Source organism: Lissotriton vulgaris, chromosome 10, assembly GCF_964263255.1.
Source record: "Lissotriton vulgaris chromosome 10, aLisVul1.2, whole genome shotgun sequence".
Lineage (NCBI taxonomy): Eukaryota > Metazoa > Chordata > Amphibia > Caudata > Salamandridae > Lissotriton > Lissotriton vulgaris.
The window spans coordinates 32,460,604-32,480,120 of NC_141698.1; the positions used below are offsets into that span (position 1 = coordinate 32,460,604).

The following is a 19,517-nucleotide window of genomic DNA, read 5'->3' on the forward strand; positions in this document are numbered from 1 at the left end:
GAGCATAGACACAAGTTTAGGATCATACCAAAGGGGTCAACACCGACATGGGTGGACTTTGTAGATGCCTCTTTGAAGTCGCTGGAAGGCCGGATTCAAGGTAACATGGTGGATACCTATGAGGGGCTTTACAATTTAGTAATTGAGGAACAAATAGTTTCAGAGAAGTGACACCCACATCTGATAGATTCATAGCTTTCTAGTCCTAGAGAGCTGGGCAAGAAGGCTAATGAATGGGTTAGAACTAGAATTTCCAAGAAAACCCAGGGGGTGGTCCCAAGAAAGTGGGGTTAGGCCCAAAGAAGGGAAAGCAGGAAGTTGGTAAACTCACTAAAGAGACTCCATCAGTGACCCAAAACCCTAAAAGAGAAGAGATCAAAACCCATCCTACCTTTAGCATGCAGTGTAGTGGGGAACCGGGGCAAAAACAATGCTTAGAGAGTTGGCCTTGCTTTGACTGTCGGCAAACAGGGCACTACCGAGGGGACACAGCTGGTCCCAAGAGAATGGTACCCACTAGTTTAGCTAGTGTAGCCTTTAGGAGGATTCCCCTGATGAGGATATCCTGGTTGCTTTTAACCGGGAAACAGGCCCAGATGGTGAGTTGGTGTTTCCAGAGGATTGGGGTCAACATTTTCACCACCTCAAAGTAGATGGGATCCCAGTCACTGCCCTGAGAGGCAGAGGCACCAGTCACACCATAGTGACGGACAGGTTAGTAGCCCCAGAGCAATGCCAGGAGAGGTAAGGGGAAGAAGGGCTATCCCATGGGAGGCCACTAACAGACCTATGGTCTTGTTAAGTCTAGAGAGGCGAGGTTCCCTGAGCTATCACAGGGTGGTGGTCCTTCTAGACCTCCCTCTAGAATGTCTCCTTGGCATTGACCTCCCAGAGGTTGCTCTGAGCCTAGAGGAGGTAGTTGCCCAGGGCACTGCCCACCCCGGGATTCTGGAGGTCGTGTTCCTAAGGTTAGAACAAGTAGGTCCAAGAGAAAAGGCAAGAAAAATAAAGGTAGGAAGGGGAAGAAACTCCTAGAGAAAGACCCAGTGATGCAAGGGAATTCTATCCCAGTAAGGGAGAACCCCAAAGAGGGCACTGTCAAGATCTTACCTGTTTCCCCAAGAAGGCCTGAGGTGTCAGGCAACTGTTCAGCAACAGGGGGGATCCCTCTGCTCTGACAAGAGGAGGAGTGGAAGGAGGGCGTCTGCCACATGAAGTGGTAGCCCCCCACTTCGAAAAAGCACAGTAGCACCAACAGTCCCAAGTTACCCACAGGGTATAAAATCCACCAGTGGAGAGCTAAGGGTGTAGTGTGGGTGCTGGGAGCTGTTCGTAACCTTTGCTGTTAGTTTGCCTTCATGACCGCACTTTCCCTAGAATGGTGGGCAGACCCCATGTCAGGAGGTAAAACAATCCCCCTGACCCTATTGGTCATGGTGGGAGATTACTCCAGTGTTTGGTAACCTCTGTGGGTAAGCTAGGTATTGCCCTAGCTAAGGTGGGTTTAGAGGAGGGAGGTACCTCCCTGCCCCGCGTAAAGGATCATGCGGAGAGTACCAGAGTGTTCGCTAAAGTCCAGTTTAATTATTGTCCTGTCTCTTGCTTGTTGTGTGACGTTCTTACTCCTTTCTTTGGTGCTGGTAAATTCTTCACAATAAGTTCCTTTGCTAAGCCTCACTGCTCGCGGCCACAGCTACCCTGGGTTGAACAAAGGTTAAGTAAAGGATACTGACTGGACCCAAGACGGTACCCGAGAGTGCACTCCATGATAAGGCTCCACAGCCCTATCTTACAGTACACCCAGATCCTCACAGCAGTCATTGGTGAACAGACGAAGCAAGGGGCCACGAAAAGAAAACTAATTGGCTGCCTTAATCAAAGGACCCCTAGCAGATTATTGTTTTTTGGTAGGGTGCAAAGGGATGGCCAAGGAACCATCTACAGTAGTTTGTGTTTCGGCGATACTTAAAGTAATGTGTCCACCATTATGATATTCATATACACCAGGCATTCATCCATATCTGTTGTTGGACAGGGCTGTGATTCTAATTGACTAAAAGTTTTCATATACAGGCATTTAGTAATGCCATTGTCTAGTGCTTGTGTAGGTCTTAGGTGTCTTGCAGTTTTAATCTAAAGTCTTCTAGTAATGCCTTTGTCTAGTGCCTAGGGAGGCTTGCTCTGCAATTGTCGATTATGAACTGTTGTGTGTGAGGGAAGCTTGCACTGCTGAACCTGTTATGTGTGAGGGAAGCTTGCACTGCTGTTGTTCATGTTGAACCTGTTATGTGTGAGGGAAGCTTGCACTGCTGTTGTTCACGTTGAACCTGTTGTGTGTGAGGGAAGCTTGCACTGCTGTTGTCCATTTTGAACCTGTTATGTGTGAGGGAAGCTTGCACTGCTGTTGTTCATGTTGAACCTGTTGTGTGTGAGGGAAGCTTGCACTGCTGTTGTTCATGTTGAACCTGTTGTGTGAGGGAAGCTTGCACTGCTGTTGTCCATTTTGAACCTGTTGTGTGTGAGGCAAGCGTGCTCTGCAATTGTGTATGATGAACTGTTGTGTGTGAGGGAAGCTTGCACTGCTGTTGTCTGTGCTGAACATGTTTTGAAGATATAACGGTGGACTTCTCTTCTTAGGATATTGTCACCATGCTGTTTGTGGCCACCGCTGTGTTGGGCGCCCTGACCTTTGTGTTTCTCCTGGTGCGGCACTGGGTACGGACCGATGGCAAGTGGGCCCTTTGGTGGCACGACAACTTATATGAGAAGTTCCAAGACTTCATGACAGGCCGGACACGACCAGAACGCTTGCTACAATACCTGCAAAAGCATGGCACACGCGGAGACGCCAACAACGCGGTGGACACCATAGACCGGTTCTGCGGTACCGTGGAATGGGCCATGAACGTGGGCGGTGAGAAAGGTAAAGGCTGCTTCAAATGAGTGCATTAATTGTTAATGAATATCCCAGGTCTGGGTCCGGAGACAGAACATCTAAGCCTTTAGTACTGCCCAGGAACTAATGGTGCTGCAGACTGAAGATCTTTGTACCACCAAGAGAGGAAGCCCTCTGTATTACCCGGGACTTGAAAAGAGGCTGCCAGCATGGGGCAATGAAGGGGGCTGATAGTGCTGGGCTAGGCCTCCCTGTATAGAGACAATGATAGCCTTAGGAAGAGGGCCCCACATGTGTCTGGTGTTCCCTCTTCTCCCCAGGTGTACTGATACCTGGGGTACTAGAAATTCTGGTGGAAGACTGGGAGTTGGGGGTTAGAGGGGTGGGGGTAAAGGGATCCTCAGAAATGAGGTATTACTATGGAAAGTAGGAATTCCCCAGCCAGTTCCCCATGAAATTCCTCAGTTCTCACTAAATTTCTCCCACAGGTGACAACCACCAGACCCTGCGCGTTCCCGGGAAGTCGAAATTCATATGGGATTGGTAACCCCTGTCACCGACTCCAATGGGATTTCTTAACCAGTCCTGGGATGTGGGGAACTGAAGCCCTGTCTCTGTTTCAAGGACAGAAGAGCCGTAGGCTTAGACTGCGCTCCAGGACTGAAGCCAGCGCAAGGTTTACTTGAAGTCCAGAGGTGACACTGACCATGTTGGGAATGAAGCCGCCTCTGTATTGCAAGGATGGGGAGACACTGTCAGGTCTTGAGGCTGAAGCCCCATCTGTGTCCATGGACAGGAAAGGAGGTGACCGTGATCACAACTGAAGCTTTCTGTATGTTCTCATGACTTTCTCTAGGTCCCACGATGAAGATGGGGAGGGACGAGACAGGGATACTTCATTCATATGTACCCTACTTGTCTTAGACAAAAAAATAATTTTTTTGACACCCTATAGAGATCACTGAACTTTGGTTTGCTTGCAGGGAAGATTGTGGACAAGGTGGTGCAGGAGACAAACCCCCGCACGATTCTGGAGCTTGGCACATACTGCGGGTACTCGGCCGTGCGCATGGGAAGGCTTCTGGGGCCTGGATCCCGCCTGATCACGTTGGAGATGAACCCAGGTTACGCCAAGGTGGCCAAGCAGGTCATCGCCTTTGCTGGCCTGGACAAGCAGGTAAGCAGCCCCTTTCCCTGATCTTCCTTCTCTTTGTGACACTTTTTGTGAAACATTTCTGTGGCTCACACCTGAGAAGAATGGAATATCATTGACATTTATGCTCTCAATTACCACTAGCCAGTTCCAGAAAGCCATAAATGGTGCCAGTGTTGGTGGTAATCTCACAGCTGATGAATGCAGCAAACCTGGTAAAGGCAAGACCCATCTGTGCTTGCTCATGTTTGAGTTGTCCTAAGAGTCTGGCTCTTCACACCAGTGGTGCATGTTTGCCTTGCTAGGGTGGTTCACATGGTCCCAAGTTTGAAACAGTTGTTTTCAGAACAGTAAACTGGATGTTGGTACTTACAATTGTCTGTTTTGTCTGCCTTTGCTGCATCAGATCTGCAGAGCTTCATGGTAACCATCTTCTTGATGGACAGCTTTTTATTCTTGCTTCTGGTGGATGCTTCTAACCACAGATTTCTCACCTGTAGACTATTCTGCAGGTGCCAGGCTGGAACCGGAAGCTTTCATAGTTGTGCTCCTGCATGCTGCTAGGTGGTGCTATGCTTCTCTGTGTTCACTTTGTTCCACCTCGGAAGGGATGGAGCAGATTCGCATACAAGCCCCACTGCTGCGCGCTAATGCGAGTTCTTCGATCCACGCCTTCCAATGCGGACCCAGAGCTCTGCTTCGTTTTTCGCCAGTTTCACAAATCCTTCAAATTGAATTCCAGTGCACAAGAGAATGATGTCCCCATCTAAAATTACAGGGTTCAAATCATGTAGTGATTGTTATAAATAGATCTTCGTAACGTACCCATATGAGGTGTACCTTTGGTGTTTGTGCTCGGGGCATGACTCCCAAGTCATGTGATGAATGTGCCCTTATGCACCTGAACACGATCCAAGACCATGAAGCGAGGCTGTATGTCACGAACATCGAAAGAAGCCACGGACCTTGCGTAAGTCCTGCTCTTGCTCCAAATCAGGGGCGCTGAACTGTTCCGCTCTCAGGGCCAATTTAGCAACAGGTCTTTTTCGCATTGTAAGCCATCTGTTATGATGAAGTCAAAGCTGAAGAGGAAGCACAAGAAGGAGAAACAAGACTCGACCCCATCTTGCCACTCTCTATCGACAGAGAAGTCACAAGAGCATCAAGGTGCCTCTCGATCTTGCTCTTGATCTCTGACGGAGGCCGTATCCCACAGTTGAGGCCGATGTGCCCTGAACTCCCTCGGGCATCGGCGACTATATAGCAAGTTGATGCCTTAAAGGAGACCATCTGCGTATTTTTGGCGCTCTTCTGGCTACTTCTGGTGCGTCTTCAAATCCCAAGAATCCAGAGGCCTCCAGTTGGGTTACCACTGGTAGATCTATCCTTGGCGCCTTCTGAGCCCCTGGAATTTGCTTTGGGTTCTGCACCAATCCCAGTGCTGACTTCCATTCTGGCTCCAAGGTCTGCGCAGGTCGCCCTTTCATATTTGCCTATCCGAATGTCACCAGCAGTGGAGGGAGATCCGCTGTTGATTCCGATGTCTGACCCTAGCCAAATCAGTCTCAGCCCCAGCTGAAAATACACCTGGCTCCACTCCGGCACACCCAGTTTCCATACAACTTGATTCGGACAATATAGACTTCCACTAACACAGCCCTGCCCTCGGAGGCTCAAGCTGATTTTTGGTTCTGATTCCGACCAGAGCTGACCACCATTTGGGGATGACCATGGGGGTGATTAACCCTCACATTATAATGGTGGCCGTTTATACGTGGATTTACTGGAGGCCAGTGGACTTGACACGTCTTCTGATACAGGGTTATTTCCCCCCGCCTTTGGCTGCTAATGGAAGGGAGTGCTTCCTTTGCTGGAGTAAACAGATGTCCTGCTGAAGTCCTGGACCTACAACTACCTTCTCTAGAAGTTAATACAAATGTCCTTATAGAAGCTCTGCAACCCGGACCTACTTCCTCTAAGCCCTCAATCTCATTCAACTAAGCCCTAATTGACACTCTTATGGGTATTTGGTCTAAGCCTTGCTCTTGCCCACCAGTGAGCAGGAAGGTATCCTGGCGCCATAGGCCGGCACCTGGCAACCCCAATTTTCTTACACCGCGTCCTACTCCTGTGAGGTTGATGGTCCAAGCTTGCACCAGCAAAGTGAATCATAATTCTTTCCCCACAACTCCTGTTTTCAGAGACTCAAAAAGAATTGAGGCATTTAGAGAGCAAATGTTCTCTTCTATCAGCCTATCCCTGAGGGCGGTCAATGCAGTTCACCTAGTGGGCCGTTACACGGACACACGCACTCTGGAACATGGTCAGCAAGATCTTGCTGGCTGTCCCAGAAGAGTGTAGGGCCTTGTTGGTGCAAACCATTCAGGATGGTCAGGATAAAGCCAAATACGTGATTCAGACTGGTCTGGTTACTACTGAATGCTTGTGGTGAGCTCTAGTGTCACCTTGTGTAGATATACGATCCACAGGTTTTTCTGGAGCTGTGCCGGCCTCCAGTATGGATATGGCTTTTGATGTATCCCGCCTATTTGGAGATAAAGCTGATTCTGCCCTAAAGAGCTTCAAGGAAAATCAGGTCAGGATGCATTCTTTGGGCCTTTCAACCCCTTCCAGACCGCTTCCTCCTCAGTTTCACTTTATCTGAGGTTACTCCAGAACCTTTGGCTTCTGGGCAAACACAGCCCCCGCAACCCCTGCTGGAGATGGAGACCGGGACTAGGCAGTCAATGACCAGGTCACCAGGGGCACTGATCTTCCCAAGCCCCCTCCCCAGCTGTATCATCCTCCAAGCTCCTTTAATTTGCCCTAAGCATCGTACAACTACCCTCTGGGAGGCAGCATCAAACATTTTCTCCCAAGGTGCCAATCCAACATATCTGACAGAGGGGTCCTCCAGATTATCCAGCAGGGCTAGGCCCTTCCATTTCTTTTTGACCCACGGCATCTTCTTCCCACATTAGCGCCTCTTTCAGAGAAGCAACTATCCGTCTTTTTGCAAGAGGTGTGAGCTCTACTGTCCAAAGAGGCAGTGAAGAGGCTGTTGGGCATGTAAATATGCTATTTCCTCGTGCTGAAGAAAGATGGAGGCCTTTATCCTATTTGAGATCTTCACCCTCTGAATGCCTTCTGCAAAGACCCAAGTTCACGATGCTCACATTGGCCCAGGTTCTGTCAGCCCTGGATCTGGGTGACCAAATGGTAAACCTTGAACAACATGACATGCTCTTTCATGTGCCCATCCTATCCCTGCTGTTCATGGTGGGCCATACTCCCCTTTGGTCTTACATCACCTCTCGGGTGTTCACGAAAAGGATGGCAGTGGTCGTCGTCCATCTTTGGAGGTTGGGGATACCAGTATTCCCCTACCTCGATGATTGGCAGATGAGGGCTGGTTTTCCACAGTCAGTCATAGACCATCTCCATACAATGGCTTACCTCCGGTTGGAGTTCTCGATCAACGAGCTAAAGTCACACCTCACTCCTTCGCAGTAGCTTCCTTAGATAGGAACTGTTCTGGACACAGTGCCGTTCAGGGCATTTCCTTCATTTCCCCATTCCCCGACATTCAGGCTAGGATCCTTAATCCCGGATCTCAGTGAGAGGAGCTCTGGGGTTTCCTGGCGTTTTGACCTTATGCATTTAGCCTGTCCACTTTGCCAGGTGGCACATGCAGGCTTTGCATTGGGATCTGAAGTCTCAGTGGGCCCAGCACCAAGGGAACATGCCAGATGCCATCCAGGGTTTGAAGTAGACTGCAGACGATCTGCACTGGTGGCTTCTTCATCGCAGTGTGGCCACTGACAGACTCCCTCTCCCTCTCCCACCCAGAGGTGACTGTGGTGGCGAATGCATCACTGATGGGTTTAGGAGGACATCGGGGAGAGGTGGAGATCAGAGGGCTCTAGTTCCTGGCAGAAAATCACCTTCATATCAATTTGTTGTATTTTGTGTTTTAGAGTTTCATACAGTGCAAACTAGACCTGAAATATCAGGTATGAGAGTGCTGTACATGAGCACCAGTTCCATTACAGATGGACACTTTCATTTTTGTTAGGCACGGGGAGATTAAGTGATTTTCCCAGAATCACAGGATGTTGAGCGTCGTTGCTGAGATTCGAACACGGTTCCCGAGCTTCGAGGTCGACCGCTCTAGCCTAAGGCTTCATCCTCTCCCTAGTTGTAGTTGTAGTTGCGGGTTATTTTTTCTACATTGATGGCCTTCCTACCATCCATCAAGGGGTGGTGGTACGGGTTGTTATGGATAACATCATCCCCATGTGGTACTACAACAAGCAGGGCAGACTGCGGTCCTGGGTCCTGGGCCAGGAGTCTCTGCACCTTGGAGGTGGTTGGAACACCAGGGCATCTCCCTGATTGTGACCCACCGGCTAGGATCATTGAACCCTGGACGAGATCAATCAGTACAACCTGGCAGGTCACAAATGCCGGTGGCACCCTAAAGTAGCACACAGCATCTTCCAACAAGGGCAAGAACCCTGGCTAGATCTTTCGGCCACCGCTGACAACACGTTGTGTTAAAACCTTTGCACGTTGGAGTTCCTGCGAAGGTCCTCCCTAGTAAATGTATTTCAACTGGGGTGGATCACAGGACTTATGTATGCCTTCCCACCTTTGTCTCTCCTGCCCAGAGTTCTGAAGAAGATCAGGAATGACAGGACCAACTGATCCTAGTGGCTTCAGATTGGACCAGGATAGTGTAGTATGTTTTATGTTTATGTTTTATATGCTTGTAAAGCCCTCGAATGCCGAAGCGTCTTGGCGCTGTGATATGTGGAAGGGATGGCTAAAGGAGGTAATATCTTATATGGCTGTAAACAGCCAAGTCTTTAGGCTCCTTCTGAAAAACTGAAGACTGGGTTGGGCCTTCAGAAGGAGCGGCATCTTGATCCAGAGTTTGGATGCACAGTGCGTGATTGCTCTGCCACCCCATCTCGCCCGTCTTACCTTTGTAGTATTGTTGAGGCCATGATTGGCTGAATTGAGGTGGCGGGCGGGGGGTGTAGAGTGTAAAAAGAGCTTGGAGATCCTCAGCACCGCCACCATAAATTGCTTTATGTTTCACAGTTAGAGCTTTGAACTCGATACGCTGTTTGATAGGCAACCAGTGTAAAGTTTTTATGCCGACCGAAATTGACTGACCTCTGGGAATACCCAATAAGAGTCTCGCTGCCGCATTTTGCAAAGACTGCAGTTTTTGCAGCTGGTACTTGTCAAAGCCCAGAACTTCGGAGTATGTGCGTCCACCCTCCGACCATGCTATCACTTCGGGGAAGATCTGCAGCAGCATCAGGATAGGGTTCTCCATCAGAACCTGCGCAATCTACACCTCCGTGCATGGCAGCAGTTAACGGCGTTTGACTCGTCAACCGAAGTTGTGGTTGTCATCCTGGCTGCTGGGTGCTTTTCTATTAAGTCTTTTTACAACACGCGTGCTCCTCCCAAACTGTTTATGATGCCTCGGTGGGATCGTAGTTTGGTCCTGACTTTTCTCGGTGTTTTCCCTTCGAGTCATTGCACAGCAGCTTCTTGTGTCCTTTGACACTAAAGACAGCCTCCCCCTTGAGATCACTTCAACTCATCGCATGAGTGAGCTCCAGGCTCTCTTGGTGCACGTATGCTACACCCCCTTTTTTTGGATACATTGATGATGAGGAACAGGAAGGCCGTCTTGCAGAAAGTTGTGACTCCTTTTCACATTGGGCAATCCATCACCCTCCCACCGCTGCTTGCCCTGTCTCACCCTGGGATGCCTGGTTGGGTAGCTACGCCCTGTACAAAAACATCTGAATGGAATGGAATGGAATGGAACATCACCCCTTGAAAGTGGAGGAGAGACTCAGTGGGCTTGACCCCACTCGAGCTTTAAGCTTTTACATTGAGCATCCCAAAAAACCATTGGTGTACAATCATCTTTTGTGGGATTCTCTGGGCAAAGAAAGATAAGGGGGTGCAGAAAAGGATTTTAGATCTGCTACTCATTGGCCAAAAAGCAGCCTCCAAAAGTACAGAGAGCCCATTCTACCAGGGCCAAGACTGCCACTATTGTGTTGGCATGTGAGTACCTGGTATTTACATCAGGCAGGCTGTGACATCTGTGCAAACATTCATGAAACACTACTGCCTTGACAGCAGGTTTGGACAGGAATGGCAGTTCATTTGTTCTGTCCTGCAGGATTTTTTAGTCTGAGGCCATTCAACAGAACGTTCGCTTGGGAGGTACGGCTTTGGTATATATGCTAAAGATGAGGAAACTGCAGTGAAAAATATCCTTCAGAAGATTACTTACTTACCTTCAATTATGCTCTTTCTGGTAGATACTCTAACTGCAGATTCCTCCCTGCCCTCCACTTTCCCGTTCTGTAGAGTGGTCTGTTTTGACCATCTATAAGGGTCCCAATAGAGATCTACACAATTGTACCTCGAATACTTTTGCGCTCTGTGTCTGAGGGTGCAGAAGCAGTCAAGCAAGAAACAAATATTGATACGCAGGGGTGGCGAGGTAGTGTGGCTCACTGGTTAGAGGCGGCAGACCCGAGAGCAGAGGACGGCCCGGGACCAGGGTTCGATTCCCGGCGCGGCAGGATTCTGGACCAGGGTCAGCGGACTCGATAATTCTCTCGCCTCGGTGCCCACTCTGATCAGCGATCACACTCGGCAACTCTGGGCATTAGCTTGCCTCATCTTCACTAACGGCCCCACCAGACCGCCGGGGATGCCTGGTCTCACCCTGGAGATACCCATTAAGGGACCATCTCTCAGGGAAGCCAGGAAGGGTTTCGCAGCGGTCGAAGCGCGGAGATACTCCCCCGGGAGTGATTCTAGCGCTATATAAACACGCAAATTAAATTAAATTAAATACATGGCTCTGCTGTTTTACTTCTGGGCGGAGCTAAGTCAATTGGAACCGTACATTGCCACCTAGTGGCACGCAGGAGCACTGCTATAAAAATTTCAGAATCAGGCTGGCGCCTGGGTAATACTCTAAAAGTGGGGGAGCTGCGGTTAGATAAGAGCCTCTACCAGAAAGAGCATTGCTGAAGGTAAGTAACTTGTTCTTCTTTATCAGGCCGGCACTTAAAGGATATCACTTTGTTACGGCCTTAGTACCATGCCTGTTATGTATAACTCACAAATGGTTCGCAGAAGGTTGCAGCGTATGATTGCAATGCCCCTGGAATCTATTCCACTGGGGCATAATTAACCGCAGAGGACAAGTGATGCAGGGGAGGGGAGCAGATCTTGAGAATGCGGTCTCATCCATCTCCCATTTATTGGTAAAATCGTAAAATATAAAACTGTCATTCTACTAAAAGAGCAGATTGACGTCAAACACTTCCTGCATGACTTCAGTCGCGCTTCATACTACATTGCTGCACTAAGACGGCCACTGTCTAAACTGTGAGTGACACACTCCGCGTTGCAGACCTGCTTATGCTACTTGACTTCTTAGCAGCCTTTGACAAATGATGATCCAACCCCCTCATAAATCTCTTCAGAACTCAAATTTATTTAGACATGCACTATACTTTGTTGGCTTACATCCGGCTTTATTGTTCAATCCCAACTCGTTCATGAGGCCTCCTCAAGCCCCACAAGGATCCATCCTCTCCCCACCGAGCTTCAACCTGTACATGAAAAGGTTTAGAACTCTCTTTGCCAGCCAAGGAGAAAACATTCACCAGTATGTCAACATACACAATGGTACAAAAAATGTCCTCAATCATAGATTTGGACTGCTTTGAAGAATGACTCTTTATCTTAAAAGCGAAACCAAGCCAAGATGAAATGTGTCCTCATCACCAATCCCATCAAAAAAGCTCATATCAAGGAGGGACTCCAGTATGGACTTAGGAGGATTCACACCACAACTCATCACAAGCCCACAATTTCTCAGATTTGCCATTGACCGACTACGTCTTTGATAGTCAGACTAGCAAGAGAGTACTGAGTAGTGACTGAGTGGTACTAAATCTCACTTCTACTCTATGGAGCGTAAGACTTTGCATCCAGATTTCAATTTCTGAAGAGATGTAAAATCTCAGATCTTCTCACCCATCACACCTGGCTGGTGACCATCCCTAGCTCACCAGTGTTCCTGATTTCTATCCTAACCTGTTAAATCTCCGCATTGTTGCACATCTCTCAAACTACTGAAGAATTTTGAGCATGTTTTTCATTCTGACAGATCTTCATTGGCTGCTCCTTCCAAAACTGAATACCCCTTAAGACATGCTGCATATCTCACAAATGAAGTTACCTCCTCAATGGCCAAAAAACTTCACATTTTTAAGATCCACTCAACACAAGGAGCCTGAACATTGCCAGAAGAGAAGTGGAAAAGTGCAAAATTGAAAGAGCCAGAGACAAGCAGCACATCTGGAAAAAGGACCGACATTCATTCTCAGATCAAAGTCATTCAGTTATGTTTTGAGCTGCAAAGAAGACCCCTCTCTTGAAAGATCCATCCTGAGTGGGGGCTTCACCCCTTCCTCTGCCTACCCTCGCTCCTCTCAGACGGCTCATGCCCTTCTGCTATCCAGATGATTGTACATAAACTTGCATTGTTTTCTCACTATTTTGTGGATTGGTCCATTGCGCCTGACCTAGGCTTGTTCTCCATCAATATTAACGCAGAGATACATCAAGAGTTAGGACTCTGAGACCCTCTGGGTTGGAAAATTCAGGGAAATCCTAAGGAGAAGATGAAAGCGGGAACTGTCAAGGCCAGAGCAGTGGCTGCCAGAGGAGGGTGGGCACAAAACCAATGGAAATATGTGTAAAACTTCAACAAGTGGGGGTGATGCACCCCTCCTTCAAACCATGGTGTTTGTTTTCAGCAGCAAGTGGGCGATCGAGATCCAGTCTTTCAATGGGAGAAATTATAAAGCGGACCCGTCCCCGTCAACAACTTATCACAAGTCCAATGAATTCCCTCACCTCCACCCTGCCTCAGCTTGCTAAGTTGGAGATGGTGAAGAGTTGTGAATTTACTCCAAGACTGGATCAAAAACTAGAGGCAGGTGGGTACGGAACTCACTGCACTGTATTTATTCAGAAGAGATAACTATTCTAACCCGGAAAAGACCCTGCACCAGCAAGGCCAAGATTCTCTGGAACTTACTTCAGATGTTTCTTCATAGGAAGAACTAACATAAAGTTTTGAAGCCTATTGTGGATCTTGAGAACCTGCACAATGGCATCTGAAAATTATAATTCAGAATTCTTTCTACTTTACTAATATTGTACTCACAGAATGGAGCATACCTAACAGGCTACTGACCCCATCTGCTCTCCCAGTCCCCACATATCACTGCCCCCTAAACACCAAGGCTTTCTAAGGCAGATGTGAGCGAGAACCATTGGGTCACACGTCCTTCCATTTGGCTCTGTGGGGACTTTGCAAAGGTCCTTCACTGGTTGCAGTCCAGTGCAAGGAACTGATGCTGGACCTTATCTGGTTTGGTGACTCACTAGAGTACAACATTGGAAGAAAACTGCCCCCGAGCCCCTGAGAATGTGCAGCTCCTACCAACGTTGGGGTGCAAGTAACACAGAAAAGTCTTCCCAACATTAGTTCTAAAGGCATCTCATTCAACAAAGAAACAACACACATACAAAGGCACTTCACGCCTCCAATCAAGGAGCATACCACCTTCGCGAGAGAATACCAGTTCTCAGACCTTTGCTAACAATTGTGGTCAGAATGCTAAAGACGCTTAAAGGACTCAGAATGCTAAAGACGCTTAAAGGGCTTCTATAATTTTTTTGAACTCTCATTTTCATAGCGTGTACATGAACCAGAAGAAGTTGAATATATGTGCCAGTATACATATATGATCAGGGATATGTTGCTTTAAAAAGGCCTTCACGGATACAGGTCTTCTCAAACCCAGACTGTGTCATCTTAAACAAACATCACAGAGCCTGACTGGAGCAAAGCTGGAGACTGTTGCTTTCTGGGAGTTCTAGCTCCCTTCCGCCTCACACGACCAGACTTATCTTGGGCAAGGCAAATTTCCACTTGCAGAAAGTCTAAACTTCTCAATGAAGACTAAAGAGAATTGTCCCACTTTGTAATGGGCGGAAAGGACAGCTGAGGACACCTCGGTCTGTGATCCCTGTGTGCGGCATTGCTGTTAAAGTAGAATATTGCGTTCACACTAACTCTTTCTCTTTCATTATATAATCACATGTTTTGCCATGCTTCTGTTTTATCTGACCTTCATACTAACGTCTGTATTTCTCTTTCTAACTCTGCTTTCCTCATGCCCTTCTTGGCTCCATATTCCACTGACCTCTGTGTCGCCCTCCTGTCTCGGCTTCAATCTTACCTCTTGCTTACCTTCCTTTCCTGACCCTCTGCTCTGAACTCTCTTCTCCTTGGGTAATCTTCCTCCAACTTCCATTGTGTTTCCCCTCTCCCCTTTGTTCATCTCTCCCTACCTCCAACCTTCCTTCCAAAACATTAATGTCTCTTATTATCGCCCAAATCGCCACCGTCTCTTGCTCTCCATGTACCCTCATCTTTACCCACATCCTTCTCTTCTCCCTCTTTGTTTCCTCTCAACCTTGACCCTCAAACTTTCCTGTCCCTCATTCGTTTGTTCTTCTGCATACCCTTCTCATCCCCCCTTTAATTCTCTTCTTCTACAATATTGCGTTCTTCCTTATGTCCCTCCTTCTCTCATGCACTGTACAATTATTTGCCATGGTTAACCCCCTCTTCTTTCTCAATCCTTCTTTTCTTCACTTCTGTGCCTTAATTTTCTTTTACCTCACTGCAACCATCTCACTTCTTGTTGACCTGCATTCTCCTTACACCTCTCCTCGCCCCTGTGCCTCTCTTCTCTGTTGTTTGTCATCCTTTAAATATACATCCAATCTCTCTGATGGTTTTTCCTTACTCCATCACCCTATAATTTTCCGTCCTCTTTACCCTTTGACGGCACACCCACTTCTATCCACCCTGCCATTCCCTGTGACTGGCCTACCTCCATTGTTACTCCGGCCCCACTGCCTTCTCCCCTACTCTCACAGCCCTCTGTGCTCACCAAGGAGGGACTGCCTGCCTCCCCTTTACACCAGCCATCCCACTCGGCTACCCATTGTCGCCCAGAAAAGCTGGCTGAGAACCCGTTGCCACCTCGGCGCTGGCGCCTGCAGGAAGCCCTGATATTCACCACTCTGCAGTGCCTGCAGCTGTCGCTTCAGTTGTTCTCTCGCTCGCTGCCGCCACACTTGACACTGCCACACTTGACACCACCCTTCCCGCAAGAAGAGGAGGAGGAGGAGGAAGAGGAGTGCAGCTGGGGGGAGGCTTCATCTGGTGGATGGACTCGCAAGGTAAGATCGCCCTTCTCAGTTTCCAACCTCATTGGAAAGCTGTGAGTTTTCAAAGGAGACTCCTTTGAAATTGGATGGGGGTCGATACATGTACATGCGTCTAGAATTAGTCTCTTAAGTATTCTAGGTCATGGGTATCACAGACACAGACACACTGAAATTGTGGGTGGGCGAGTGTCCTGAACTACCTTTCCCAAGACCTGTGAAAAGGAAATTTCCATCCAATACACGTGTTCAGCTATAGAATGTGTCACAAGACACAATCCCAGAATCGCCCATCATTTTATTTTTTACAGTGTAACTTCGGTCTTCTTTGGCCATCTTTGCCTGATGAAAGTTAACACCTAGCACTGCTGTCTTTCTACCTCCTTGCTGTCTGCTGACGCATTTCAATTGGAAGACACTTATGTTACGCTGTTGCTTCATGTGAATGCTTAGGCATCAGTGCTCCACAAAAAGTAACACATGAGCATGTGGCTGTCTTCATCAGTGCTTCACATAAAGTAACAAATGAGCATCTACCTCTCTTCATCAGTGCTCCACATAAAGTAACAAATGAGCATCTGACTCTTCATCAGTGTTCCACATAAAGTTACAAATAAGCATCTGATTCCTCATCAGTGCTTCACAAAGTAACAAATGAGCATCTACTTCTCTTCATCAGTGCTCCATATAAAGTAACAAATGAGCATCTACCTCTTCATCAGTGCTACACAATAAGTAACAAATGAGCATGTTCCTCTCTTCATCAGTGCTCCACATAAAGTAACAAGTGAGCATCTACCTCTCTTCATCAGTGCTACACATTAAGTAACAAATGAGCATGTGCCTCTCTTTATCAGTGATTCACATTAAGTAATAAATGAGCATCTACCTCTCTTCATCAGTGCTACACATTAAGTAACAAATGAGCATCTACCTCTCTTCATCAGTGCTACACATTAAGTAACAAATGAGCATGTGCCTCTCTTTATCAGTGATTCACATTAAGTAACAAATGAGCATGTTCCTCTCTTCATCAGTGCTCCACATAAAGTAACAAATGAGCATCTACCTCTCTTCATCAGTGCTACACATTAAGTAACAAATGAGCATGTGCCTCTCTTTATCAGTGATTCACATTAAGTAATAAATGAGCATCTGCCTCTCTCCATCAATGCTTCACATTAAGTAACAAATGAGTATATGCCTCTAGTCTATGTGAAATGTGTCAGAGGCCAGGACGAAGCAAAATAGATGGTGGCTGCTAAAGGTTAACTTTCAGCTAGATTCTGGTATTGCTCAGTCCTTTCTGAAGTTACCTGTTTTGTTTATTTTTTGCAACCTTTAAGGATCTCTCCATACAGTTCCAAGTTACAATCACCTTCCAGGTCCCAGTCCCAGCTCTCCTGTGCTGCTGCATTGCTTTTGCTCCTGTCTTTTTTCCTCTTTTTAAGTGCTTTCTCCTTGCTTTTCCCTCATTTTCACTGCTTCCTCCTTTCTTTTCCCACAGTTTTTTTAGTGCCTTCTCCTTACTTTTCCCTCATTTTCACTGCTTTCTCCTTGTTTTTCCTTCTATTCATTGAATGATACTAGCAAGAACCCAGCACCTGGATACCCTCACGGGTGATTAGCTGCATTCTACAAATCCGAGCTCATTGATTGATATTTGCTTAGGAGGCTTTTCCTCTTAAGTTTCTGCAAGAAAGCGTACGGAGTGGTACGTCTGGACATGTCAATAATAGACTCTGTAAATATGTCAAACCTAGTCTACCTTGAACCCTCTTCACTTCTTGTAGAGGCTGCGAAACTGCATTCCCAGTCTTCTTATGGGCCTGCTTCAGAGTATCTAAAAAGAGATCCTGTGCGTGAATCGGAGAGCTGAATTTGTAATTATGATCTTTTACTGACAGTTGATGCTAGCTGTACTGACCCTTCCTGGGTGATTCCCATAGCTAAAGGGGTTTACCTAAAGTTGCATGTTAGATACTGCGATATTATTGAGAAGACATTATTAGCAGATTTCCACTCTGGATTTATGTCTGAGGGCGACTGAGCTGCAGTCCTGGGTATCCACTTCAAGTCCTTCGCCTGCTTGCATTTACTCTTTGGAGCTTGTCAGCTGAATCCGACATGACAGATCCTCCAGTTGGGGCAGAATGCCTAGAGTTGGCTCCCGCTCCACTATAGATCTGTTCTTTTCTGGTTACAGGAGGAGATTACGGTATCTTACACCTTGGTATTCGCTTACCTTTAGGGTTCCATAGGAACCTGCTCTGTTACTGCCCTTGCAGATGCCTCTCTGTAGCCCCTGCTCCAGGAATTGCAGTCTATGGTACGTGTTACCCATGATACGACCACCCGCACATAAGCTCTGGTCACTGATGCTCCATAACTAACCATGTAGGAAGAATAGGACACTTTACTCCGCACGCGTTTACAACACGTACCATTACCCTGCGTTTTTTACTCCACAAAACCTTTTACAATGCAGTGCTTTACAACGCAATCCATTACTACGCGTTGTCCATTACAACACAATTACCTATTCTAACTCCACGGGGTGTTGTAATGGGGAATTCGTTGTAATGCTTTGCAGTGTAGATAAAAAAGCATGCATGGCTATTGTATTGTAGTTGCATTTATATGGTGCTTTATATACCGGAGGAGGCAGCAAAGCGTTTGTGTATAGAATGACCTATTTAGGGCGTGTTTTGGTGTTATACATGATGACCAGAGGAGCCTTTTATTGTCTCACATGTAGATGTGCTTTAGTGCGTGGCAGCGGGGAGTGTAAGATGGAATCGTGTATGTGAACACAGCGCCTACAATGCTCCAGAGCACACCAACTACTTATTGTATGGGTTGAATTATGTTAATTGCAGTAAAAATACAGTAATTCCAACAATTATAACACTAGAGGATGTCCAAGAATAGAACCAGTTTTACAGTGCTGAAGCAGAATGTTTGAGCTGAATGTGGCAACATTCAATAAGGTGTTTGCACAAATTGAATATTTCCTCTCTGGAGCACAGTCAATGCATAGGGAATATATTTGTGTATAACTGAAGACTCCTTGGGAGGAGACACAGCCAAGGTGCTGACAAACGTTGGCAGTTCCCTCTAGAGAGATACAGTTGGTACAGCAGGAAGAGTTTTAGTACACGTTGAGAACTTCATAAACAGAGGCACAGCCGACACGTGTTTCGCTGGGAGTGTTTTTTTTTCAAGACTTTACTCCTGTGATAGACAAATTAAGACCAGGGAGGTATTGCTTGAGAAAATAAATTGCAAAAAAAGTTTGTAAGTGTGAAGACTATATCATTCCCGTAAAGTGCTCTGCGTTTTTTTTAAGTGATAAAAGGATTTGCAGTCGCAAAGTCACATCTGTAATGGTACCCAGCGAGTAAAGAAAGGCTTCCTAAATGCTGGAGTATTGTAGGTAGTTTTTTGAGTGTGGTGTCTCACCGCTCCCTGTATCCCTACACTAGTAAAGATGCGGTCCAATGAAGCTCCCATTTACTAAATTTTCAATATGACTAAATTGTGTGTATTATTGTTTCTTACTGTGTCACTAATTATTGGATGTGGGGTTTGCGGGATCTACTGCTACCGTTTGTTAAGCCGTGATGCAAACGCAGTGTCGTTGTGTATGGTTGGAGCACTATTGTCTCCATTGACGTCATGTGTAATAAACTAATGGTCCAACTCCTCATGCTGTTGTGATCATACAGATGTTGGTTTGGCATCACCGAGGAGGCAGAGAGAGCTTCGTACATGCTTGTGCCTACTATCTTGAGAGATTGGTTCAACCTGGCTGTGGTCTGGAGTCGTCTGTTGCGGTAAAACCAAGCCTTTACTACCTTCTTGAATTCCAAATAGTCTTCGATCCTTCTGGCCTGTGCTGGGTGCGATTTCCAGAGTTTTGCTGCCTGGACGTGGGAGGTTCCACTCTTGTGTGACTCCCTGCAGGGTTGGATGTTCAGTTGTGGTGCCAGGCTAAAGTGTTGGTACTAGCCCTTGGGTGTAAACTGGCACCCATCCTGAACCTTCCCTACTTGGAGCTGTGCCTGGGTGGAAGGTCCCTTTTCTATACCGGCAGCA

General features: G+C 47.1%; 1 protein-coding gene across 5 annotated transcripts in view; it reads left to right on the forward strand.

Moving 5' to 3' along the window:
- Positions 1 to 19,517, forward strand: part of LOC147684424 (catechol O-methyltransferase-like) — a 195,297-nt gene that overhangs the window by 153,703 nt on the left and 22,077 nt on the right. For all 5 annotated transcript variants that reach the window (XM_086940354.1, XM_086940350.1, XM_086940352.1 and 2 more), the window contains exons 2-3: positions 2,638 to 2,923; positions 3,880 to 4,073. In XM_086940354.1, the coding sequence (XP_086796480.1) occupies positions 2,650 to 2,923; positions 3,880 to 4,073 (468 nt within the window). In that variant the 5' untranslated portion in view covers positions 2,638 to 2,649. The remainder of the gene's footprint in view (positions 1 to 2,637; positions 2,924 to 3,879; positions 4,074 to 19,517) is intronic.